The 27685-nt window shown below is 47.2% G+C and overlaps 1 protein-coding gene across 7 annotated transcripts in view; it reads right to left on the reverse strand.

Annotated features, from left to right (window-relative positions):
• Nucleotides 1-27685, reverse strand: part of Irag1 (inositol 1,4,5-triphosphate receptor associated 1) — a 121856-nt gene that overhangs the window by 31539 nt on the left and 62632 nt on the right. For all 7 annotated transcript variants that reach the window (XM_076550248.1, XM_006978591.4, XM_076550251.1 and 4 more), the window contains 9 exons: nt 26753-26823; nt 24569-24742; nt 23489-23566; nt 22787-22839; nt 22559-22606; nt 21571-22182; nt 19209-19287; nt 4618-4741; nt 1589-1619 (listed from right to left, as the gene is read on the reverse strand). In XM_076550248.1, the coding sequence (XP_076406363.1) occupies nt 1589-1619; nt 4618-4741; nt 19209-19287; nt 21571-22182; nt 22559-22606; nt 22787-22839; nt 23489-23566; nt 24569-24742; nt 26753-26823 (1270 nt within the window). The remainder of the gene's footprint in view (nt 1-1588; nt 1620-4617; nt 4742-19208; nt 19288-21570; nt 22183-22558; nt 22607-22786; nt 22840-23488; nt 23567-24568; nt 24743-26752; nt 26824-27685) is intronic.

Here is a 27685-nt window from a genome sequence, read left to right on the forward strand (position 1 = left end):
AGTGTGGTATATGTGTGTGTGTGGTGTGGTGTGTGGTATGTGTGTGTGGTGTGGTGTGATATGGTGTGGTGTGTGTGTGTGGTATAGTGTGGTGTATGTGTGTGTGTGTGTGTGGTGTAGTGTGTCTGTGTGTGTGGTATGGTGTGTGTGTCTGTGCGTGCAACAATATACATGTAGAGGTCAGGGAGTTGGTTCTTTCTGGGTACCATGGATCATGAGGTTGGCAGCTAACACAGCATCTACTTTAACTCACTAAGTCATCTCATCAGATCAGATACTCTGTGGTCACTGACTCTGTCTGGCTTCTGAAGTCATATAGCCTGGCCAATGGCAGTTATCTCCAGACAAGAACTGGTCCCTAGATGATGACGGTGGTTCTACTGAAAATAACCCCTTATTGATCATGACAGTGTGAATTTTGTAGACCTTGCTGCATTTAACCCCACATTTAACTCTCTGGAGTGAAGACTCCTACACCCATTTACAGGCAAAGAGACCAGGACTAGAGACATCATTAACTCGTTCAAGGAGACAGAAGTAGCGGAGCAAGGACTTGACCTTAGATGACCTGGTTCCCAAGTCTGTTTTACTCCCACATGCTGAGGGCTATGCTAACACACATCTGAAGACAGGCCCTGGCATTAAGTGAGCTGCCATGGTCAATCTCCACAGATGCTAGAGACTTCGACTCACAGCCCAGTGATGGGGAGTCTCTGCTACCCAGTCTCAGTGTGTGAACACTTCTCAATGCTTAGCTCTCTCTGCCTGACTTGAAGGGTCCTGAAGTCAGTTGGAACATTTATATCCAACTCTTCCTCTTGGTAAATCTTGAGCCTGGCACCTTGAGTGAGTTGTTTTATTGCTCGGTTTCTCTTCTGCTTTAAGTCCTGCTCTGTCCACTTTGCAGAGCTACTGGGAGATCAGCTGGATGGAGGGCTGTGCGCACGCTACAGTAACAGCATCTGGTTCAAGGTCATTGTGCTGCTACCTGGGGTAGACACTCCAAGGCGTCTATCTTCCTTTGCTTGCTTATCCGGTCCACCTTGCCAATCCCCCCTGTCTCACCTCTGCCATGCTTCTTGTCCCTTCACCAGAATGAAAGTTCTTCTCAACTCACCCATCACCCAGCAAGGGGACAAGGAGGCCCACAGGGTTGTCATGGTCAGATCAAGGGAGGCAGTGCCAACAGCTTTCACACTGTCAGCTGAGCTGGCCTTCCTGCTACCCAAACTCTCAGGGACAAGCAACTTTGTCCTCCAGACCAAAGTCCCAAGCTTGAAATCTGGCCACATTTTTAAAAATTGAAGTAATAGAAACCCCTCTATCAAGGGACATTAACAGCCTCTGAAGGTGGGGGCATCAGCAACCTTCTCACCTCCAACAAGACTTGTCAAAATCCTCCATAAATGGAGGCAGGCAAGGAAAACTCAGCAGTGGGCTGGGAACAAAGATCCAGAATATTCCACAGTCACTTGTTCTCACTCTTGTGTAAGAATGTTGGGGCCACAGGCTGGAGGAAACAATGTTTGAATAAACCTCAGCAAACAAAGAGAGTCGTTACATCTCACAAAGCCCTTGAATCACTTACCTCAACTTCCTTTTCCGTGAGTGGAGGGGCGCTGTGAAGGAGAAAAAACACACGAGTGAGCATTATCCAACCATTAACTAAAGCAGAAGGCAACTTTGGATGACCATGCATTGCCAGAAAAGGACTGAGCAGAGTTTGTGAGAGGACGAGGATCCAGAATCTTCTTTGTCCCCTCTGTCCTCTGTGAGACACTAACCTTTACAGGGATGGTGTGGAAAACATTAGATGTTGGGGTCAGCCCTCCACGACAATCACTATGAACCATCTAAATTCCAACTTGTTCATATGCAAAATCAGAATAATAACAGCTACCTTATGTAAGCCTTATAAGGAATATATATATATATGTATATATATGTTTGCCACAGACACACACGTGTATGCATGAACATGTGTATAGTATGCATGTGTGTAAATACAGTGTAGTCTTTCACACACACCAGTTCCATATTCCTGGAACCAACCAACTATATATTGAAAACTTTAAAACAAATTGTGTCTATATAGAATTTATTCAGACTTCTTTTGGCCACATTCTCTAAGTAACACGGTATTGCACCTATTTATATAGAACTTATACTACATTGGCTATCATAAATCCTGTAGTGATCATTTAAAGTATGGGAGGGTTGTATAGACTATGTAATCACTGTGCCATTTTGTACAAGGTCTGGAGCATTTGAATTTTGGTATCTGTGCTGTGTGTGTCCTGGAACCAATGCTCACTTCGGGTTAGCTGTATATGACATCTTGGCTATTATTACTATTCACCCCCAGGCTGTGAGGAATCAGAAAACACACACGAATTTTTCACTTACTAACTATGTGTCTGATATGAACTTTAGCTTTTGAGGGGCTTCTAGCACTGCAAAGACTGATCCTTCCTTCCTAGACTATGAAGACTGTGGCAAACATCCATTTGGTCTAGAAACTACAAGATAAGAAGAGGGTTGGTAGTGTTCATTGTGGCAAGATTCTCCAAAGCCCAGAATCAGGGTGGCGAGTGGACACCAGCTGACAGAGGTGACCTGAGAGGTTTCTGTGCAGTTTCCACAGCCTGTCCCAGTCAGCAGACTCCTTATCTGCACACCCACTCCATGTGGCTGCCAGTGCAGCACTTAGTAACTCAAGCTGGGCCCATTGGAAGCCCAGATAACGTAAATACCACACAGGCGCTTTCCTGTGCTGGGTGGGGAGGCCAGAAGGGGTCCAACTCGCGTCAGAGGTCTTGGCAAGCAAGCAGGCCATCAATAAACTTCTCAGGAAACACTGTTTTCCTCCCTTGGATGGGTATGGAGGGACCCCGAGAGCAAAGGTAGGGGTCAACCTTCTCTGCAAAGGGCTGGTTCTCACCCTTGACAAGGGACATTGAGAGCCTTCCTGTCAGGATGAGACAGCAAGACCCTGTGGCCATCAAGCCGTCAGAAAACAGAGCATGGGGACAAACAACGGCAAAGGTGCCTGATGCTTTCAATTCTTGTCACAGCCCCACCCCACAGGCCCTGTCCTCTGAGGGTCAATGCACTCTCTCGTTGTTATGTAGAGCAGGCATATGTCTGGGGGTTATGAAAGTGCTCAGACAGCTAGGTTCACTTGGGTATTACATGAGATTTACAGCTTTCCATAATGAATTCAGCAAGCTTAGTTTTCTACTTTGGTGACACATTCTGCCTTGGACTACAGAACAAACACATCAATATCCGTACAGTAAGGAACAGGGTGGTGTGATGTCGGCCAAGTGGTTACATGGCACAGCCAGTTCTTAAGGCAGAGCTCAAGACTTGCATGGGCAGCAAGGAGGTGGAACCACGGGTCTCCAGGACAATGGAGTAGTGGAGTGTCTTCTCGGGGAAACTGTGTGCCCTCTTTGACATGTCTGTGTAAATCCTTTGCCCATTTGGGGAAACTCTTTATTTAAATTTAATAGAATTACAAGAATTCTTTGTAGACTCTAGAAACATGTACCTTACCAGGTAAATAGATCTGTCCCCATTCTGTGGGTTGCTTTTCACTTTCTCGACAGCATTGACAGCGCAGGCTTTTTATCCGGATTATTATGATGGTGATGTACTTTTCACCTCTTCTTTTTAAGCCTTACGCTTGTGCTTTTCCTGTCTTATCTAAAGCCGTGGGCCAGCTCAAGCTCATCACCCCTAAGGATTGCCTCTTGCAGTTTTTCCCCCGAGCGTTCTATAGCATTATCCCTTCCACTTCGGTCTCTGGTCCGTTTTGAGCCAGGTGTCTGTGTACTACGGTAGCTTCGCTCTTTTGTATGTGATCTGCCCGTTCTCACTGCTGTTTCTTAGAACCACTCCTTTTGTTTGGAAAGCTGCTCACCAAGTCTTTGCATGTGTGGCTGCTTCTTGCATCCTCAACCCCTTACTCTCCCGCCGTCAAGGCCTTCCTTGACTCTCCACGTGCCTCACTCGGATGCCATTCTCTATGTCGTCCTGCTTCGTGGTCCTCCTAGCAACTTCACTATCCCAAATCCCTATGCTTTACTCTCCAATCCAGTTCTCAAGGATGTGTTCTGTGTTGACACTGTCCCAAGTCCCAGACCACACACGGTCTCATTTAGCGCACTCTGCCAATGACAGAACACTTCCGACTCTCATAAGGACAATGAAGCCAAGACTGGAGGGAAAAGGGCACTCCCTCCCTGTGAATAGAAATCTGCTCAGTTCTTCACGTGATTTTGGATGTTTACCATCTCTCCATATACAGTGTGTCCCACAGGCAAAAGGTTTATTGGACTGAACCATGTGCCCTGTGGCCCAAAGCTCACCACTCTCACGGCTCTGGTGACTCTTTAGTCCTCAAAGGTTCTTGCCTGTGAATCCCATATACTCCTGGCGTTGGAAACACCAGCCTGGCCCATGCTTGTACTTTGTTTGGATGAATCAGCCCTGCCCGGACCACTTGTATCCCTTCTGGGACAAGGACCAAGACTGATACTCCTTTGTGTTGCACCCCGGCTCTAACCTGGGTGCCCCCTGAAAGGTCTTTAAACGCTGAGGTTCTGATTTTACCTTCCAGTGAGTGACTTGTGAACCCTCAGTTTACGCAGCAATATGTCAGAAATGTTGGGCATCACATCCAGGCCACTCTTGGACTCTTCTTCCTCGGATGCAGGGGCGAGTTCAGAGGAGACTCCTGGAAAATAAGAGTGCTTCCTCAGAGGATGCCTGTTGGAAATTATACTGGCCGCTAGTTTCAGGGCCCAGGAAGACTGTCAACACTTGTAAACACTTTGTCACATGCCAGAGACCTTACACTTGTCAGCTACCTTACTTTACCCTCACAGAGCCCTGACGAGCTGCTTCTCAATCATCCCATTTTACAGGTGGATAATATAAGGCTCATCACAGTTGGTAACTTGCTGAAGATTACAGGCACAGTAAATGACACAGCCTGACTGCGAACCAACATCTGTCTGTCCCCAGCTGTTTGTTCCCATTACTCTCCACTGTGTCAAGTCAGAGCATACATCAGCGTTTAGTTGTGATGGCAACTGGAAGCTGGTTGGCTTTTTGGTTATGGTGTTTGGAGAAAGCCTCCCTTTGGCAAGCTCTTCAAGGGATCTCTTGACTGATAATTCTTTCCCAAATAAATCCAAAAGTGCTGTCTTCTAGCTCCTACCTAGAAATCAACATCTGGTTTGCCACCAAATAGTAACAGAAGCGGGTGTTTTCCAGGATAAGGCTAAGGTCACCAGCCCTGTCACAGATCTCAGAAACACGGATGCCTGCTCGTCAACAGAGCCAACAAACAGCCTTTGTTGCCTCCTGAAATAATGCAGGATTGTATCCGGGAAACAGAGAGAGCAAACCATAAATCTCTCTTCTGCTCAAACAGCTTTTGTACCCCTGCAAACCAGCCCTTCCTGGATCTGTCCCTTATTCCCAGTTGCTCTTTAGGGAATCCTACGGTTCATGCTCTCTAGACACCATCCCAGGTCTACACATATTCTGCTTTGTTGCTGTTTAAGAGACCTAGGTGTAGTGTAGCAAGTTTAACACAGGACATTGGCCAGCATCCTTGGAATTGACCTTTGCATCCATGCAGGATAGGCTTGCTGTGACTTACTGTGTTGTCACAGCATATTTAGAGTGAAGTAAAAGCCTCACACATTTTCATTTGAGCCAGTTCAGGATCCCTAACCTGCAGAGTGAGTGTTCTGTATTTCCATGCAGCAGCCTACTCATATTTACTGTCTTCCAGGGCCTTTGGCCTAGCAGTGTTCCAAATTTACTTGTCCATTTTCCAGAATTACAGGCCAGGCTAGAGATCAGGACTGAAGACAGAGTTGTAGCAATCATCTAAATGGAGTTAAGGCTGGGATTCCTATCACCAGAGGAGACCAAGCAGGGAGGGAAGGAGGCACACTTGGCCTCAGTAGATAAGTTTTAAACAATTTGATCCTTTCCGATAACGGAATGGTATTACAGGTTCCCTGATATTTCAGTTATTCAAATGAAGGCTAAGGACCATCTGCCGGGGAACGAACAGCCAGCCTTGTGTTTCTGGGCATTTATTGCTCATGGACAGTTCCACATGTCAAGTGGTAAAGCTGTGTCAGCTGTGGCTTCATTCTATATTTCTACCACACTTAGCAGAGAGCCAGTTAGTCAGGGAGCTCCTGAAATTCTGTGTAACTGAAACATAACAAATCTAATGTCATGTGAAGGACACACCAGAGGCTTCCGTCTAAAAAATTCTTTTAAGTTGAGGGAAATGAGGAGGAGGAAGAGGAATGAGGATAGAAAGGAGAAAAGAAACTAATTAGGGCTTCTAGCTCTTGTAAAATAGCAATCCTGTAACTGAATACCAAGACCAAATGCCATCTTCCTGAAAGCAACCAAATAAACAACCAAAAAGTAAAACAAAAACAAACAAACAAAAAAACCCACCTCTTCATACAACAACTTTCAAATACAGGAAAGCACAGAATTAAAAAAAAAATGGCTAAAGACAGAATTTCCTAGAGATAATGTGGTGCTCCCACCCGTGAGGCTCCTTTTCTTCCTCCCTCAAAGAATAGGGGTTTTGTTGGGTTTGTTTGTTTGTTTTGAGATAGAGTGCCACTATATAGTCTGGGCTAGCCTTGGACTTGTGTGGTCCTCTCGCTTCAGCCTCTTGTATGCTGGGATTACAAGCATGCCTCTCACCACCTGGCTCCAGGATGGGTTCTGGATAAGAGGGAAACTTCAAAGAACGCCAGAGCACAGAACAAGGAAGGAAGTGGACAGAGTGAGTAGGCAGCCTGTGGAGGGAAGTCAGGAAGAAAGTTTCTCCAGAAGGTTCTACACTCTACCGTACCAACCCTGCACAGACAAGAGAGAAGCTGCTGTCTGTCTTGCCAGGTAGCTTTTCCTGCCAAGGAAGGGAGAGGAAGAGAGCAACGCGTGCCTGGTACTGTATCAGAGCTGCTTACCTTGAACAATACATTGGGGTTTACCAGAAGGGAAGACTAAAAATAAACAAATAAAGCAAGCTTTTCTGATGAAGTGAGTGGCAGGAGACGTATGGACAGTTCCAGCTGAAGCTACCTCATGCCTGCAAGTCCCACTTCTGGAAAACAGCAGTGGCCAAAGTCCTGGGATTTTGTCTATCTTGTCCTCCCTTGGCCTGGCAGAAGAGTGAGTGGCTCCTGGGAAGGGTTGGGTCAAGTCTGAACAATAAACGTCTACGCAGACTCTCACTATGTTTCTATCCTAAACTGTGCTCCAAACCCCCTAGTCCCCGGCCACGGGAGCAGAAATATCCCAACTTGGCACAATGAACTCAAGTTTTAGACTCTGAACAAAGGAAACGAAAAGCAGCAGAAAGGCAGTCCTACCAAAGCTGCCGCTCACAGCTTCGCCTACACTTCCCCTGCCCTCCCACCCAAGTGGCGAAGACGCACACCCAAGCACCAGTCCGCAGCTAAACCACCCAGGAGGAGGAGGAGGAGGACACAGAGAGCTCAGCCGAGGCAGGAGGGACAGGGAGTGAACAAAAATAAACCTGCCCTGCACGCAAAGAGAAGAGAGGAGAACCAGGTAGAAGTGGCCGGATCAGAAAGAATTGAAATGAAAATGAGTGACTTGGCAGCTAGACAAAAATACTAGAGTTAAAAGAGGAAGGAAAGACGGAAGGTAGAAGGAAGGAAGAATGGAAACACACAGGAGGCAGATGTCAGGATAGAGCCAGAGATGCAAGGAACACGGAAAAAAAAAAGCCAAACTGCATTTCTGTGCGAAATATACGCTGTCAATGCTTAACTCCAGGAGAAATTAGAACCTGAAAAAAAAAATCTAAAGAAGAAACCAGAACAAGATAAGAAGATCAAACACGGATGGACAGGGATTCCTATTTAAGGAAACAAAGTAATGACTGAGAGCAGAATGAGTTAGAAATTGAAAACACAGCCAGTCGGTATAATGAAAATGAGGACATGCAGACAGTTTCCCTTGAGTTGGTAAGGTGGTTGGGACAGACTGAATGATCGTAAAGAATGTACAGAGGAAAAGAAAGATGGAAGGAGGTGGGTCCTAAGCTGAGTCCTACTGACCATTTCATCTAACCAACAAGATATTCAAAGACATAACAGGGAAAATTGTCCTCAGTGGAGGGGAGATGAACTTGGAGGTTGACTGTACGTAGGATGCTTCTGTTTTTAAAGCATGCCTATAAAGAAATGCTACTGCTGTTATTCTTAACAGAAAAAAAAAAAAAGACACATACAGGGAACACAAGGGTTAAGGGACACCGGAAACCAGCCTGCCCCGGGCTTCTCTACAACACTGAACACAATGGAAGGAGTTAGCCAGGAATTTTATAACTGTGCGGGCTAGTGCTAACCAAGACAACATTGTCAAATATGCTACACCTCGGGACACGGACCACCTCTGGTGCTTGCTTCCCAGGGAAGCCACTAGATAAGGAGGGACAGCTAAGTAAGACATAGGTCAAATTAAAATGCTTAGGGATGGTCAGCCACAGGAAGGAACTGGTGCTAAGGGTGAAACTGGTTGCAGAGCGGAGTGTAAATGTTATAACCTGGACAACGTACAAAGAAGAATTCAGCCTTCAGACAGGCAGAGACAGGAAAGCAGGAAGACATCGCAGGCGGAGAAAACGCTTAACAAGATGTTCTGCTCCCGTTGTTTTCTCCATGCTCCAGCTTTGAGGTCTTTTGAATCTGGGAAAGACTGCTTCTCCCAGGCTGGCTAATTCCAGGGAATTAGCGAGGGGGGAAACTCTCCTTTGAGTGTGCCTTTGGCATCTAAACCGATCTAGAACCTATACTCCCAACCATCTCCTTTCTCCATCTCGCACACACCAGGTCAGTGTGCATTCATCCTTGCCTTACCTCACCACGTAGCCAACACTCAGATGCCTCTGTCCCTTCCAGTCTGCTAAAATTACTCAGACGATCTGACCCTAAGTTAGTTAGGGTGCCGACTCTGCTCGGCCCACCCCTTACCATGAAAAGCCCAGTAAAGGGCCGAGACTGCTTGCTAACAGTCTTCTACCTCCTGACTGACCCTGGTCCCTTCCCAGGTGGCCCAGGCGGTACTGTACCTCCTATGCTAGGAGGTCATGAGTATAAACTTCTCTGATGACAATTACTTCTCGGCTCCCACGGTCTTGCCATACGTGACCCAAACTATGCTGGGTAAAGAATTTAGAACAATTACCCAAAACCAAAGCATTAATGCCAGGAAAATCCACCACAACTCTAAACCCTTACTGTATTTCCTAACACATTGTCAGAACTAATTTCTCCTCTTTGGAGGAAGTGACTACAGAGATTCAGCAAGTTGTAGAGTTTCATGTCACTTCAACTCAAACTCAATTAAATTGTAAAGTTTTTATCTGGAAAGGTATGTCTAGTATACTCTTTCCCCTTCCTCCCTGCCTCCTTCTGTATTTGAGGAAAAGGGGACATTTTGGTGCAACGAGGTAGTTTTTTCTCTCTTCTCTCTTCCAAGGCTAAACTACTGGTTAGAATAAATTTCTTTGCATTTTTCCTGTGTGAGACATGGGACTGTGGCCCAGCCTCAGGACCATCCACCTACCTTAGAATCCTGATCCAGCTAGCCAACCACCCCTTAGATAGCACAACTGTTGAACTTGTGTTGTGATATATTATAATGACTCCATCTACCTGCTGTGGGATGTTCTGTATGTCCTGTGAGAGCCTGTTCTCAGGTTCCTTGTGGCTTTACCCAGCAGGTCCACATAGAGGATGATTAGGACCACGGGCCTGAGTGCAGGTGTCTGAGATGGTCTGTACTTGGCTGTGCTGGGGGATGGTCTGTATGTCAAATTGCTCTGATTGGTCAATAAATAAAACCTGATTGGCCGTGGCTAGGCAGGAAGTATAGGTGGGACTAACAGAGAGGAGAAATAAAAGAACAGGAAGGCAGAAGGAGTCACTGCCTGCCAGCCGCTGCCAGGACAAGCAGAATGAAAAGATGCCGGTAAGCCATGAGCCGCATGGCAGGGTATAGATTTGTGGAAATGGATTAATTTAAGATATAAGAACAGTTAGCAAGAAGCCTGCCATGACCATACAGTTTGAAAGCAATATAAGTCTCTGTGTTTACTTGGTTGGGTCTGAGAGGCTGTGGGACTGGCAGGTGACATAGATTTGTCCTGATTGTGGGCAAGGCAGGAAAACTCTAGCTACATCTACCCTTGGGTTTTCTCTCACAGATAGTGAAGGTAAGTCCATTTACTCATGAATTATTTCCCTAATTGTTGAGTAATTACTATGTCCCAGGCAAGGGGGGCTCGGAGCTAAAGATAGATTCCCTGCTGAGCAAAACTGTCACACAGCTGTCCTCTCAGGGCTTATTGCTTAAGAGGACAGAGATATCAGAGGAGAATCCAAAATGGCAGCTCACTGGGTAAAGAGAAGAAAACCCTCCATAAAGAGGGCAAAGTGTGTGCCCAGCTGAGAGATGGAGGATGAAGGAGCTGCAGAAGGAAAACCCAATGTTGACAGCTGGGGAGAGAGTGGTTCTAGATGATGCTCAGATGCTCCGGGAGGTGAGTGGGGCTAACCACAGAGCCTCGAAGGGCCCTCAAGGGTCCAGTGCTCATCCTGAAAGCAGAGTGAGGCCTCTGAAACAAAAGTGCACTGCAGGGACTCTGGACACCGTGTGGCCTATCAATGAGTCGAGAGTGTGGTCAGGAGACAGCTGAAACACTAATGGCTGCTGGGACAAGGCCGTCTCCTTATGGTCTGAGCCCCACCCCCAGGTTTTGTATCACACTCCCAGATAACAACCCAAGGAGTGGATCATATCAGACTCATATCTTTGTCTTGAAATAATGACCAAAGAGTAACAGGTTGTGCAAAATGTTCCCTGAGAAGGGAACAGATTGAATCATCAGGAAGGTCAGATTTATCAGGGAAACAAGTCCTCAGAAACTGAAAGAGCTGAGCTTCTGAGGACTCCAGAATGCTCTGAGAAGGACCTTTCCTGTCTCCCAGGAATGGCCAACAAACCTCACTAGAGATTCTAGTTGAGCCTGGAAATGTTCTCTGAGCCAGAGCTCAGAGGACTCCTGATCCTTTTGTTCTGGGTAGAGGGTGGGAAGGGGCCTGTGGATACCTGTAGCCTAATGCTGTTCTGTCACACATGGTTGACAAGCTAGAGTTCCACGGTCCAGCAACAGTCATCACAATAAATGTCAGGTTCTAACTGAACTAAAGATCACACTAACAGTACACCTGTTTAGTGAGGTCTGCAGATGCCATAATTATCCCCACCACAGAGGCAGGCAAACTGAGGTGCCAAAGGAATAAGAAACTCGCCCAGAGCTCAGCATCCAGCAGATGGTGAAACCCCAAATTTTAATCAGCCACACCCTAGACCTGAGAGAATAGGAGGAAGTGTTCATTCATTGAACACCCACCAGTGTTAATTTTATTTTCTTTCTCTTTTTTTAAATGTTTTGTGCATCTGTACGTGTGTGTGTGTGTGTGTGTGTGTGTGTGTGTGTGTGTGTGTGTGTGTACACAGAGAGAGAGGTGCCATGATTACAGACCTGTGCTCCAGCATTTGGCTTTTTGTGGGTCCTGGGTACCCACACTTGGGTACCCACACTTGCAGAGCAAGTGCTTTACCCACTGAGCCAGCTCTCCAGCATAATTTTCTTTTTAAAATTGGGTACTTATAGTAGTCAAATTCACCTACCTACTTGTAAAACTCAGTGATTAGCCTATTAATATTAGGTAGTGAGATTTTGCTATGGACTGTGTATATCTAGATTAACAATTTTGTGGGAAAGTTTGACTATATGCACACAACACATACACACATGTAAATATCTTTTAGTCCACCCATTTTACTTACAGGATGACATCCCTTAGAAAATAAGCATTTCTATAATATGTAAGAGAGTGTTCATTATACCATTGTTTATAGTAGAGAGAAATGAGGGAAAATAAATATATATCAGTCTAATTTTTATTTTAAAAATTTAAAGCTATGTAGGTATTAAGTGGGAAACTGTCTAGGTATATTGTTAAGTTGAAAAAATGATGTGACAGGTAGCTAGCCAGCCACTAAACTCTACCCACATGAATGGAGTTTGAACGTGGCTTACGAACGGCTATCAGACTAACAACCATCTATCTCCCAGCCTCCTTTGCTGCCAGTGCAGCTAGGCTACCACAGAACTGAAATAAGAGGCAATACAGTCCACACCCTACTCTGGAATCTCTGTCTCCTCTCCTACTCATGGGACTCCAGATCTGCCCAAGAGCCTTCTGGAAAGATAGCAAAAAAGACATGAGGGTCCCTGGATGGCTGGATGGAGCAAAGCTAGCCAACATCTGAACGATTTACTCTAGAGTTATAACTGAAGAGTGAATGATAATACAGTGTGTCTGGATTCCCTGGGTCTCAACAATTTAGACTTTATTTTACCCAATCCAAGAAAAGTTGCATATACTTCAAAACAAGCACAGTTATAGTTACAGACTTGAATGATGGCTATGAAAGAAAATATACCAAGTACCCATTAAAAAAAAAAGGAAAAGAAACAGAAAATACTAAATAAATTGAATGGTATATAATCTGTTCAACAAATATATTTGATTGACTTCAACACCAATTTTGAGATTTGGGAAAGAAAAATATGTAAAAAAAATTTAAGATTATATAATAATTATAAATATATAATTATATATATATATACATATATATATTAAAAGGTTAAATAATACCTGTCCTGGTTAGTTTTTTCATCTCGGCACAAATGAGACATATCTAGTAAGAGGGAATCTCAACTGATGAATTTTCTTTACCAGATTTTCCTATAGACATCTCTGAGGGGCATTTTCTTGATTAATGATAGGTGTGGGAGGGTCCAGCCCAATGTGGTCCTCAGCAGTATAAGAAAGCAAGCTGATCAAGCCAGCCGCTTTCCTCCATGGTTCCTGCCTCTGCTCCTACTTGAGTTCCTGCCCAGATTTTCCTAAATGATGGCCTGTGATCATGTAAGCCAAATAAACCCTTCTGCCCCCAAGTTGTTTTGGTCAGTGTTTTATCACAGTGACAGAGAGACCTAACTAGACAATATCATGTTTTATAATGATTACATATACTTTATATCAAAGCATAGAAATATAATTTTAAGTAGTACATTTATCTAATAAGATGAAATAAGAGAGAGAAAACATACTAAAATTCACTGAAAAAGAGAAACAAGACAAAATGTTCTACTTATCACTATTATCAAGTTTGAGAGCGTTGCCAAAGCAATAAAGCATACACAGATGCAGAGAGATGCACATAGCCTCCTATGGGCAGGAGGACAACCACGATGATGGTGAACCAGATAAAAGGAACAGGAGGTTGCATTGTAAATTCAAAAAGAAAAACTGTTCTGCAAAGTGGCCAAAGCCTTAGAAGTTAGACACATCTGGATTCTGATCCTGCTTCTGTAGTTAAGAGACACACCACCATGACCTTCATAAACCTCAACTTTTGTATAACATGTGACCACAGTAAGGCTGCTTCTCATGGTTATTGTGAGCACTGAGTCTGACAGGGTCAAATATTCAGCATAGCATCTGGCATGCATAATCATCCTAGCTTCTGCCACTGTAACAGTCACTGGAGTCAGCACTCTACCATTTAAGAGCAGTATTTGTGACACAGGAAGTATGTAACACCAAGCCACATTCATCTCCACCACTAGTGATCCACCAGAAAACCTAGTGAACTAAGAGTCTTGATTACCAAGAAACAAGTGAAAGAGGTACCAGAGTATAACAAGAGCCATATGCAAAGAACATTAGACACGATGGAAGAGAAAAGAGAAATACCTACACATGTCAATGGAGAGCTGAATGTCTGCAAAGTAAGTAAAGCAATGGTTTATAAATTGCAAAGCAAGTAAAGCTTAGACAATCCTTCTGAATCCAGCATGCGAGGTGCACAAGATGGTGTAAATTTCAAATGTGAAGGAGGCATACAGACGTCATGAAATGTAAACCTCCATTCACTTCTGGTGTAGATTCCTGTCTCATAGCTCCTTGCTCATTCTGTGATCTTGATTTGGTTCTGTCTAGAATATTAACACATACATTGCAGAAGAAAAGCAAGTAGGGAAGACTAATCCCACTGTACAAGAGAGCACAGTCTTATTAAAGCCATGATTAAAAATTGCCCTCTTGACCAGAAGGATACAGAGCCAAGCTGGATGTGGTGGCACACATCTGTAAATCCCAGCATTCAGTAGGAGGAGGAGTAAGGATTGCTAGTTCCAGGTCAGTTCAGGCTACTGAATGAGATTTTTGTCTCAAAAAGAAAAGAAAGAAAAATGAAACAAAACAAAAATTAAAACAATATAATACAAAAGAGAATAAACAAAATCAACAACAACAACAACCAACAGGACCCTTACTCCCCTATAAATATATATGAATGTAACGTGACTGTTTAAGTCACAAAGAAATATAGACACTATTAAAATGTTAATGCAGAAATTATCTCTTAAGTCTTAAAATACCTATATCTTAAAATGAAGTTCAGAGGGCATTCAAGACCATTGGTCTAATAATATTGGTCTAAATAATGACTTCCAGGCTACATACTGAGATCCTGTGTCAAAAAAAAAATACAACAACAAAAAGATGAAGTCAGAGGTATTAGTAAAATAAACACAGGTAAATGAAACTATAAATATGTGAAGCATGGCATGTGCATATCATGTGTGGGGATTGGGCGCGCGCGCGCACACACACACAAATAATGAACTAAAGAGTTTTTAAATATCAGAAAGATGGCTCAACAATTTGGAGAAGATCTGGGTTTGATTCCCATCACCCACAGGTTGCCTCCAACTGTTTGTTACTCCAGTTCCAGGAGATCTGAAGTCTTCTGGTTTCTGTTAGCCCTGCACGGACATGTTGCATGGATATACATGCAGGCAAAACATCCATACACGTAAAAGAATATAAAAATAATTTTAAACATTAAGAAAATATTCAGACAAAGTGTTCATATCTGTTATGCACAGATGTCACATATATTACTAACAGCCAAATAATAATAATAATAATAATAATAATAATAATAATAATAATCTAGGCCCGAAATGGATAGATATAAAGCAAAAAAGTTACAGCTAGGAGACAGGAATCGACACCAGAAGTGAATGGAGGTTTACATTTCATGACGTCTGTATGCTTCCTGCCTGCTAGGATTACAGGCATGTGCCCTCATATCTCATGTTCTACTTTGCTTCTCTGTTGCTGTGATGAAACACTGACCAAAAACAACATGGGGAGGAAAGGGCTTATCTGGCTTACAGGTTACAGTCCATCATCATCAGGGGAAGCCAGGGCAGAGGCTCAAGGCAGGAACCTGGAGGCAGGAACTAGAGCAGAATCACGGAGGAACACTGCTTACTTGCTTGCCTTTTAGCTGATTCCAGATACAGTCAAGTTGACAACCAAGATCAGCCACCATACCTGGCTATAACTGTCATTAGTAATGACCACCTGCTTCTTACTCTACCATATTCTGGTCAGAAGGACCAGATCAAAACAAAATCCAGAAATTTCCGTGCTTAGAAGAAAAACATACACAAACATTTGGAACATTTGATAAGAAGTGAGTATATCTACACTGATCCAGAGACACTCAAGTCTGAGAATTTATCCCAAGGGAATTCCTTAAAAGAAAGAAGAAACAAAACAAAACAACCCCACAAGCACAAAGACAAAACTGTTTATAGCAGATGGAGAACTATAAACATCTGAAATATTTTACAATAGAGATAGTCACACAGAAGGAAATATGAACCATTCAGCTCTAAATATGAAATCTAAATACATCTAATTAGTTATGATAACTTCAGTGAAACAAATCTTTAAAAGGAAGTTATATCTACACCATCAAATCAACTTAGGAAAAAAGATAGATACTGGAAAGAATAAAACTGTGATGGGGCTTTGTATAAAAGCTTTTTAAGGATTTCTTTACTAAATGTGTATGAGTGGTTTGCATGCTTATGCACCATATAGGTGCCTGGTGTTGGAGGAGGCAAGAGGAGGGTGGTGGCTCCCTGGAACTATAGTTACAGACCGTTATGAGCTGTCATGTGGGTGCTGGGAAGCAAACCCAGGTCCTCTGCAAGAGCAGCAAGTGCTCTTAACTGCTGGGCCATCTCTCCAGCCTCATGTATAGAAAATCTTAAGAGATTTTTCTAGTGTTTTGATAAAAAAAAATTAAAAGTAAAGAGGATTGGAAGGATACCTCTATATGGTTAGTGTTTTGTGATTATGCGTATTTATAAACATATGTGGTTTAAACCTGTGTATGTGTACAGAGGGTAGGGGAAGATGTTGGGTGCTCTTGCTCTGGCATTCTTTATCCTACACCCTAAGGTTTCTGGAGGTAAGCTGCAGCCAGCTAACCACATCAGCCCTCCTGTTTCCATCCCTCACAGCTCTGATGTTACAGACATGCATTGTGGCCACAACTGGATTTTTATGTGGGTGCTGGGGATTCAAACTCACAACCTCATGCTTGTAGAGTGAGCACGCCTACTGCTGAGTCTTCTCCCTAACTCCAAGATGGTTTGTTTGTTTGTTTTGGCTTCTTAAGGCAGGGTCTCGCTACATAGCCTTGGCTGTCCTGGAACTCATTCTGTAGACCAGGCTGACCTTGAACTCACAGAGATCCTCCAGCCTCTGCCTCCAGAGTGCTAGGATTAAAGGCATTTGCCACCACACCTGGATCAAGATGGTCAATATTTTAAAAATAATTTAGCTTTAAAAAATGTTTTCCTAGAGATTTTACCTCTGGGAGCCTTGCTAATGCTGAGTAGGTATTAGTCATTGTATTTTAGCCCAGAATTTTTCACACCCCAGTGATACCCAGAGTAATCTCACATGGCAATTTATAAGATGACTGACACCAGCCATGGACAGTGTGAGGGGGAGTGTGCCTTTCCAAAGGTGCTCTATGAGGCCTGGGACCCATTAGAACCCACAGGAGAAAGGCAGAAGTTTCCAGAAAGTGCTCTTGCAGTCACTGTCCTGCTCCCCATGAGCTGGTCTCCTCTGGATTAGTTTATTTAAAATAAAATGAAGCCAAAACATGTTTGAGAACTGCTCCTGGGATGGCTAACCACGTGATGACATCAGTAGCTCTTGGGGCCTCAGTTTCTTAACAGTCAATGAAAGCAGACATCCCTGCCTCTTAGTTTCCTGGGAGAAGATTGAATCAGAGTCCCAAATGACTTAGTCTGCAAAATGCTAGAGAGAATTTACTGAGATGACATTAAAAGACGCAGGGTAAAATATTGTACAGTCTTGTTTATGTGAGGGACCTGGAGAAGGCACAGTCCACACAAACAGGAAGTGGCATGGTGGCAGCAAGGGGCTGGGGGAGGGGCATGGGCAGCTGGCGTCTTGTGGGTGTGGAGCTGCAATTGGGGAAGATGAAAAGGCTCTGTGGATGGACAGGGGTGACGGCTGCACGATAGACCATGACTGGACTCAAAGCCACTGAACCACATGCTGAGAATGATGAAAACAGTACAGTTAATGCCACATATGTGTCATACATAACACTGTATACATCACCACTTAACAGATTACTAAATGCCAACAAAAGCAAAGATAAGATCTAGACATAAATACAAAATAAGCCAGGAAAGGGGGAATTTAGAGTAGGCGGACTTACCCACCGCTTTAAGACACAGGTACAATGATTCAGAGGGCAGGGGTGACGGGAACAGAGAATATACAGAGCACAGGGGCAAGGTGGTGAGTGTTCCCAGGGTACAGGCCTGGGGAAGAGGGAAGGACAGGGAGCCTGCCCTTCTAGAAGTATCCCTCCGAACACCTTCCTTCTCCTTTGCCCATCATGAAGCACTCTGGTATAGGTCGCTTTTATGCAACTATCTCAGAAACTCTAAGTCAGAAACTCCTCTGTGAACTCTTACAACCTCATCCGTTTGATCCTTCATAAACACTTACTCAGGGCCTATTAGTGCCAGGCACCGTTGTAAGCATGCAGCCTACAATATGTGTAAAGACACACGTGTGTACATATAGACTGACTCTTGCGGCCTCTAGGGATCGCGACATGTACCAGGTGCTGTTCTGGGTACACTGTAAATACAGTTAATTCATGTACTCTCCTTGATAGCGTTCAAGGCAGCCCGTGTTACAGGGTGTGAGGGGGGATTGGGTCTGGTGAGGCCGGCAGCTTGTTCAGTCAGCAGCAGAGCCAGGGTGAACAGCTGGGGCTCACACTGGGACATCAGCGAACTCAAGGAAAGAACAGACTAAGGCGGGAACAGGGAGGGTCCAGCCTCTTGCCTTATTTTCAGAGAAGTGTGGTAGAGTGTGGGGGCAGTGGAGAGCAAAGCCCTGGAGGGCGGAGGGCAGGGCTTGGTTGTGGACTTTGTGGTGACAGCAGATTAGAAAGAGAGAGCGCTGGTGTCTTGGAAAGAGGAACCGATCTATTTGGGTGGCTTCCTGGGTGTGAGGGGGAAGGCAATGCCAAAAGTTCAGGCCTGGGGCACTTTCTAGACCCACTGTCACTAACGGGGCTGGGGTGGCAGGAAGGAGACAGGCTTGGGCATGCTCTGCCTCAGTGGGCTGTTCAAAGGGCTTCCCCCACTCAGGCACAAGTACTGATGGAAAATCTAGTGTTTGCATGTAGAACACCCTTGACTCAGTGGACTAGCCAGTCCTGGGAGGGCACGCAGGGAGGGCAAGTGGGGGGGGGGCAAGAGGGGAGGGCATGCAGGGAGGGCAAGGAGGGAGGAGGGCAAGCGGGGGGGGGGGGAGCAAGAAGGGAGGGCAAGCAGGGGGGAAAGTGGGGAGAGCAAGCAGGGGGGGCAAGCAGGGAGGGCAAGCAGGGGGGCCAAGCAGGGAGGGCAAGCAGGGGGGGCAAGCAGGGGGGGCAAGCAGGGGGGCAAGCAGGGAGGGCAAGCGGGGGGGCAAGCAGGGAGGGCAAGCGGGGAGGGCAAGCAGGGGGGACAAGCAGCAGGGCAAGCAGGGGGGACAAGCAGGGGGGGCAAGCAGGGGGGACAAGCAGCAGGGCAAGCAGGGGGGACAAGGAGGGGGGGCAAGCAGGCCCCAGCAACCTACCTTTGTCCTGCTCTGCAGCTTCACTCAGTTCAGGAAGCTTGAACCCCACCAGGTTCTGGTTTCTCATCATGATGTGTTCCTTGGTGAGAAGAGGAACAGACACAGTTCAGACAACCACGACGACACCAGGCTAGACTCTTCTCTCTGTTCCCTATGGCTCTGTTACCACTCAGCCTTAGGTGGGTTTCCAAGGACAGTGGCCAGAGTGGGTAAGTTGGCATGACGTGGTATGGGGAGGCCAGGGGGGCACAAGGTCCTCTCCAGGCCCATAAAAGGGCCTGAAGTCCAACCATTTGTGCCAGGCTCATCATGAAATCCAACCATTTGTGCCGTGCTCATAGTGTTAAGAACCACCTTGCTTGTAAGTTCTGGGCCTCAGGGGACATGAACTGCCTGGCCTTACTGTGGAGTAAGGGGACTGTGGAGTCCTCAGGGACTAAGGACTTTGACAGTAGGTCCTGAATATGCATGCAGCTGCTTCTGGGAGCAATTTTTGAAGGACTCGTAGCTGGCAGTGGCTTCCTGCCCTCCTCTTCTGTTAAGTGATTCTCCTTCTTCAATGACCTTTATGGCCTGAGAGTCTGCCTGGGGGACTGAGCAGGCGGAGCTAGGTTGAGGGTGTTGGTGGACCCAGCAGGCCACTCTTGCTCCAAGCTAGTTCCTGTCAGACTAGAGCCCTCTAGTGGGATCCTGGTGGTATCCAAGAGTTTTCAGCCTCCTAGGTGACAGAAGTCACTTGAGTGACTGGCCTCTGAGTAAAAGAGGAAAGAAAGAGGCCAAGAGAGAGCACTCAGGAGCCAACAGAACCCAGGCCACGCCCCTGCTGATACACTTAGCAAGCCAGAGGTCCAGAGCCCCTCAGCGGTCAGCACAGCGGACAGGGTGCAGAGTGTGCGCCGTTGCCGGACCAGCTGGGGGCATGAGCCTCTGGGCTCTCTGCAACTTCCTTTGCTGAGTGAGAGTGACCTGAAGGGATGTGGGGAGTTCTGAGGGAGTGGCTAAATCTCCTAGCATTTGAAGAGCATGATGGTGAACCCCCAGATGTCTGCCCACTTCGTTTCCTCTTGCCTTCATCACAGATGTGGGGTGAGGCCCACTGTGGGTGGCTCTGCCAGACCTTGTTCTAAGCTGCCAGGTACCCTGGGCTCCGGAGTGGAGGATGGGGGTTCTATGTGGAGTGTTCATCTTCCCAAGCCTCCACCCCAAAACATCAGAGAAGATCAAGATTCTTTCTATCTATCTATCTATCTATCTATCTATCTATCTATCTATCTATCTATCTATCTATCTACCTACCTACCTACCTACCTATCATCTATATCTATCTATGACTGGCTTCAAAGTCACTATATAGCTGAACATGACATTGAATTTCTGATCCTCCTGCCTCTGCCCCTTGGGTGCTGGCATTATAGGCCTGAGCTACCACCACACATGGTTTTATGCGATTCTGAGAACCCAGATCTTTGTGCATGCTGGTGTGCACACACTCTACAACTGAGCCACTTGCTCAGCCTCAGGGAAGCTCTCTGGACAGCACAGTGGCCTGTTAGGGTGTGACCTTGCTAGTGTAGATATCCCCATTGGAGCTGGAGCCCTACAGACCCTCACTTCCTCTCCCCAGTAGAAGAGCCAGGGGACGGCATCCTCCTCCAGGCCCTAATCTATAGGATCTCAGTCTCCTTGACCTGGATTGAGGTTAGCCTTCTGAGAGAGAAGGGACTGAATCAGGACTATTTTAATCCAGTTAACCCCTCCCTTTTACAATCTGGCCTCCCCTTCCTCCTCCACAGTCTCACATTGTATAGCAGGGTAGCCCCCTGACTGACCACTGTCCTAATTTGATGACCAATGGAAGTTGAAGAAATTTCACTGAAAGAAATTCACCATGGAAGAGCAGCCCTTTGTGGACATCATCAGAGTGGTCCTTGAGTCTAAGGTCCTTGGTTAATAGGTACCAGGAGGGCAGGCTGGATGCCATTACAAAAGAAAAGCCTGCTTATGCTGGTCTTGCCCAAGTCTAGGCATGACCAGATACTCCATCAAAGGCTCTTGCCCCTAGCTCTAGCTGGAGGAGGAAGATAGCCCAGGATAAGGATTCCATATGGCCAGCTTCCCCTGAGCGTGGCTAAGTGTGACCACTGTGTCTCAGGCTGACTTCTATCTATTAGCAAGAGCCAAAGGCACCTGAAGGTGCTGCTATGGAGATGTGACACTGACGGAACCGGCTTCTCAGGGTCAAGTTTGGGATTCCCTGAGGTCCAAGCTGCCCTGTCTCAGGCAGGGCCCAGCCTGAGTACAAAAGTCTGTAGCTCATGGGGGACCTGGCATGCACACGCTGTGCAGCAGGTCAGGAACCCACCTCCCGAAGCTTGGTCAGCTTCTGCATGCGCACAGGCTGAACTTGTATCTGGAAGTCTTTGAGCCCCGGTGGCTTGGCTGGCTTGGCTTTGCCTGGAAACCGCTTCTCTTCCTCCGCCAGAGGCAGCTTGGCAAGTACCTTCTGCAGCAGGGGACCAGGTTCGTCAGGGCTGCTGTCCCAGGAGACTCCCCGTATCAAGGGGGGCCGGGACACAGGGGGCCGCAGCTCAGCTTTGGGGCCAGCCTTGGGCCCCACAGGCTCTCCAGCAGAGCCTTGTCCCTGGGGATGTGGAGAGACAGTTCCTCCTGAGCCTTGTACTGTGCTTCTGGGCAGAGGGCTGCCTTCCTTGGCTGTCTTCAGGAGCTGCCTCCCTAGCTCCATCTCGGCAGGGCCAGGCTGGGGGCTGTTCAGGGCCATTTTCCCACTGATGCTTGCTCCAGAAGCCTGAGCCATGGGTGTGGCCTCCGGATGCTGAAGGGGGTCAAAGTTTTCCTTTTGTTCTACTGTAAGTGCTTTGGATTTCTCCACCGTGGGAGAGCGAGGAGCCAGTCTGCCTTGAGACACTTTCCTCTGGTCATTCTGCTTCCGGTCGGCTAGCCCTTTGGAGACATTCTGAAAAAGACAGGTAACGTTGGGACCCTGGAGGCAGGCTGAGGAGACTCAGACCTTGACAAGAGGCCTATTTATGTACATGCAAATGCGGTCAGTCTCAGCTTTTCCTGCAACTTCTCTGAAGCTGAGAGGAGCAGCTGATATGTCTGACTGTGGCTCGATTTTGGGGTACAGGATCACTCTTCCGGGGTCTGCCTGACCTCTTTCCCTCTCAGACTTCCATCTCATAAGAGGGAGGCATCGTCTGCTTGCCCCAGCACCCACCCTCTACACATCCACGTCCACACATCTGGAGGGTGCCTGGGCGCCAGCCCAGGCTTCTGAGACTATGTCCCCCACGTTCAGATCTTTGCAAGCGGGCAAAGCACAAACTCACAGGCTCTCCGAGGTGAGGTGAGGAGATGTCGGCCTCATGCCCCTTTGGCTGAGGGAGAAAACACAGGTCAGCAGCAGTGGGAGGAGGCCTGCTCCCTCTTGAAGCTTAGCAGGGTGTGCAAACGCCCCCCTTCACCCCGTGCCTCCCTCATGCAGGGGCTATGGAGGGTCCAGGGGTGGTAGGAAAAAGATCCACTGGCCTAGAAGTAGCACACGGGTGTGGTGTTACCTGTGGCGGTGCTCCCGACAAAGGGGACTGTGGGCCACTGCCCGTGTCGAAACCTGCAATGCGCCAGGGAAGGTAAGTGATGGCATCACCTAGCCCTGCATTTGTCACTTTGACATCAGTTCAGCCCTGCCCCCTGTCCCTCACACACACACACAAAACCTCTTTGAGCCATCAGTTGTAAGGTCTGGCAGCCAAAGCACTGTTGCTGCTCACCTGCCAGCATTAAATTACCATGGGAACCAAATAAGGAAAGTAAGTCATGGGGGACCTCAAGGTTTGATAATTAGGAAGCATCTGTGCATATTGGATCCTGGGCTTGCCCTCCAGCACTGGCAAGGGCAGGCTGCCCACTGTGGTACTCTGGTGGCTGAGGGCATGGCTCTGAACACAGCCTGGGAAGGAAGATCCTGAAATGCATCCTAGGCTTGGAGATGTAGCCTGGTGGTAGAGTGCTTACCTTGCATGCGTGAGGGCCTAGGTTCAGCCCTAGCACCACAAAAACAAACAAAACTCAGAGTGGTCCAAATAGGAGGAGTCAAAATTATCTGTGATGACCCCTCTCTGAGCAAAGAGCACCCATCATAGCCCCCTTCCCGTGACCTCGGCCCTGCCCTCACTCAGCCTGTCTTCTGCTGCCTGCCATATTATTCCCAACCCTCAAAGCCTGCCCCCATGGGGGTGGGGGGGTGGGGTCAGCCTCACCTGGTGGCGTGGAGATGGTGAGTGAGCAGCTCCTAGAGGGTGTAGGAGAAGCTCCGGGGCTGAGGTTTGGGGAAACAGCTGTAGAAACAAACAACACCTGGCTGGCATTCATGAAGGGCTATGACTTCTACCATCTAACAAATGCTCCTCTCGGAGATTTCACCCCAGGAACCCAGACTGCCTTGTCAAAGTCAAGGGCTGGATCTATTACACCCCAACTTTTGCTATGGCCAACTCAGCAGAGGGGTCTTCAAGTAATTTCCAGTATGGGGTCCTATTCCTTAGCCTGCTAGGCCTGACCTTGGAGAACTTTCTAGAAACTGAGGACCTGGCATTGTTTGCCAGGAAAAGCATGCAAGGCTGCAGTCTTTAGATGTTGTAGGACCACTCTGATTTCAAACGCTCTCCTTGTCCTCCAAGATCATTAGTCTAAAACCCACATCATCTTTGCTTTCAGGAAGGAGAGGAACCACAGCTCAGGGTGGCAGAGGGTCCTGGGAAAATCATCTCTCTAGCCCAGAATTTCTCTCGAAGTCTGTCTCTTCTCCAGAGTTGGAGAAGGAGCCTTGACGGCCTCCTCAGACCTATGCTAGGGAGATGACCACCCCAGAGCAGGGTCTTCAGAGGGAGGGTAGGAAGGTTAGGCAGACTGTGCTGTGCAGGGCCACAAAAGGGTCAGTGCATGTGGGAATTGCACAGGGTTTCTCTGCATGAGTGCTATGGACCTAGGCATTGATGAAGGAGAGATGTTGGGACCAAATAAGAACATGGGTATCATCTGGAATGGTATTTGTCCACCCATGGGGAAGGCCCAAAAGCAAACACAGAAGAGTTCTCAGAGGTAGAGTTGGCTGGGTGTATTAGAACTCTGGAAGCTGAACACAATGGCTTCTCAAGGGGGCATCTCTGCAAGGCTTAGGCCTTCTAGAACCTGAAGGCAAAGGGAAGAGGCCACTTGAAGCCCACCCTCTTGGAAACAAGGTCCCTCTGCAGCTGGGGCCTCCCACACGCCCCCCCCCCTCAGCCCAGCCTCAGAGGGGCTCAGGGCAGCTACCTGCCCTGCTGCTGGTCCTGCCCTACCTGATGGGGAGTCTCCGGGGCTGCTCCTTGATTTCCTCCCGCGGCGGGTCAGGAATCGCTCACTCACCGACTTGGCTTCTTCCAGAAGTGCCAGGTTTTTCTTCTTGTCCTCCTCTGAGATGCTGATGTCTGGCAGCTGGTCATTTACCAAGTCAATGACATGTCCTGTGGGATCTGTAGAAAAAGAATGAACTTCCACTGCCACCTCAGAACTTAGCTATATACTCATGTCAGGATGGAGGGCATGGAGACAGACAGTGGCTTCCTCAGTAGGCCTGGCTCCTCTGGCTTCTAACCTCTGTCAGAAAGGTTCAGGAAGCACACTTTGGTTCCAAGAGCTGTCCTAACTCTGCTTTCCAGGGAGTCCTGCCTTCATGCTCCGTTTCTTTACAAGCTAGTTAGTCGCTGTGTAGCTAGGGACGAAGCTCAAGGCTGCTGTCGTGAGCCCCAGCTTCAATCCCATGGTCACCTTTCTCTTTTTCCTGCTCATCCTTCCCCAAACTGCCCCTTCTCCAGAAGTGCCCTGAATGAGCTGACTGGATGGCACTATCTCCTTGACAGGTGCTCAGGGAATAATGGTCACTCCAGGCATCCCTTCTTCCTCAGTTTCCATGTCCAAGACCTGGCCCAGGCATAGCAGTTACCTATAAGTGTCCTTGGGACCTGTCCCTGTTTCTATTCCTGTTTACAAGCTCTTACTTAAACAGTTCCATCAGCCCCCTGAGAAGCCCCTGTCTTCAAGCCAATCTCTGCCCCATGGTCTATTGCCTATAGAATGACCTTTCTAGCAGCCATATCTGATCATGCTGTTCTCCTGCCTCATCCTATGGAAACTACTCAGAGTCCCCAGCACCACATCTAAACAGATCACCAACTTTGCTGGCCCTACATCCTCCTTCCAAGACCTTGTCCTGACTCTAGCCCTTCTGTGGTTCACTCCCAGTCTGCCTCCCCTGCCTCCAGGCATGCCTCTTCCAGAAGTGGCTCTTCATCTTCACCAGGAGAAACCCTCTGAATCACCATTAAACGACTCAGGAAGAGCTAGCCATCCCCACCCACAACTCTGCTTCAAGAGCCAAGGTGAAGTGGAAGTGGGTCCCAAACCAGCTCTGGCCAGTCAAGCAATACCATCTAGGCAGCCCCAGGGATGGGCTAGGGGTGACTACATGAGGCTAGTGAGAAACCATCATGGGAACTGAGAGGGAAGAAGGGCTTCACAGAAGAGACAGAAGTGTGGAGGTGCAGCCAGACATTTGTTCTCATGAACGAAGAGTCTTCCCAGGAGAAAGGCTCGCACATTAAAGGAGATGAGAGACGGAATGGTACACTACCTAGCAACCCAAATGGAGCACCTGGATCCCACAGTACCTGAAACCATAGACCCTGAAGGAGGAGGAGACGGTGGTGGAGGAAGACAACAAGGAGAGGGGGAAGGAGAAGGGGGAGGGGACAGGAAGAGGACCTTATTATTTTAGAGCAAGCTAAAATGAGGCTCCATCCTTTGCAGTGGTTGTGACACATAGACACGGCACAGTATTTGGGCGTTTGGCTGCTACAGGACTGTGGGGCGACTCCAGCTTCCTATCACATCTCTTCTTCCACCTAGAGCACCAATCTCCCTCCTGTGTGTCCGTCTTTTTAAGGGGAAACTCAAATACCACTTTCCTTGGAATGTCTGCACATCTTCCCTCTCCCCTGGGAAGAGTGGGCCCCTTCTTACCTTGGATTCCTTAGTTCTCCCATGAATGGGCCTTTAGCAACCCTACCGGCTCATTTCCCAGTCCCCTTATACAGTGTAATCAACACTGAATACAAAGACCAAGTCTATGTGACCCCTGTCCTTTAATGGTCCCAAGAAGGTCTGAAAAACCACTAGTAGGAACCAGCAGGTGAGCACAAGTACCAGCCTTTCACATGGGCACATTCCCACCTGGATGTGCACCTGCCCAGTACAGCCCCCTGACTCTGTCCTTGAGACCAGTGCTGAGCATCACTTGTCTGTCTTCTTCGTCATCTTCTTCATTCTGACATTGAAACTAGACATCATTTCTTCTGGACCCAAATATGGAGAGGTTGATCTCCTCTACCCTTTGAGCTTGGGAGAGGAAAAGAGGCCGAGGCCGACTAAGCGCAGCCAGCTCATGCTTGCTACTCAAATACATCCTCCTATTGACCAGCCCTTACCCACAGAAGTCAGCGAAGCTGTGGAGACCTTCAGATGTCGGTGGGAAAGCCTTCGGTGGGGGCTGGGAGCTCTGAAAGACAGGGCATGGTCATCCTGTTAGGAAATCTACTCAGAGAAGTAGATGAGATGCCTCTACAGTCTCTCAGTGTTATCCCAGAGCATCATCTTATGGGCACACACAGGAGTCCTCTGACTGTCACCTTAGGAGCATGTTCAATGGATGAATTCCCAGGCCATACTCCATTCTCCCACCTCAGAGCCCCTGGGAACATCATAGACTCAGCAGTTCTCTATGCCATTCTGTTGCCCACTCAAGGTATCCAAGCCCGCTCTCAGGGCTGAAACTTTACTACAGTATTTACTGTACATGAGGACCCAGACTCTATGTAGAGCTGTCTTGTGGAAACCTTATGAAATAAACATAGGAGCTGGTAGAGACATGGATGATTTCTTTTTTGAGAGAGAAGATCAGAACATGGTTTGACTGCCCTGCAAAACATGAAGCTTTTATTTTGTTTTGATACAGGGTTTTGCTGTATAGCCTTGGCTGTAGACCAGGCTGGCCTCAGACTTACAGAGATCCACCTGCCTCTGCTGCCTGAATGCTGGGATTAAAGGCACACACTACCACTGCCCAGCTACATGTAGCTCTTTTTAAAGATTTATTTTTAATTATGTATGTGTGTGCATGTATTTGCAGATGCATGAGGAGGCCAAGGCATCAGATTCTCCTGGAACTGGAGTTACGGATGGTTATGAGCAACCGAATTTGGGTGGTGAGAACCGAACTCAGGTCCTCTGCAAGAATAGTATGTGCTCTTGACTGCTGAGCCAACTCTCCAGCCCCATGAAGCTGTCTTATCTGACTTCGCTATTTTATTTATTTTTCCACCCCCTCCCACATTGATTATACATGTATTTTCATTTCTTAC

This window comes from Peromyscus maniculatus, chromosome 1, assembly GCF_049852395.1.
Source record: "Peromyscus maniculatus bairdii isolate BWxNUB_F1_BW_parent chromosome 1, HU_Pman_BW_mat_3.1, whole genome shotgun sequence".
NCBI lineage: Eukaryota > Metazoa > Chordata > Mammalia > Rodentia > Cricetidae > Peromyscus > Peromyscus maniculatus.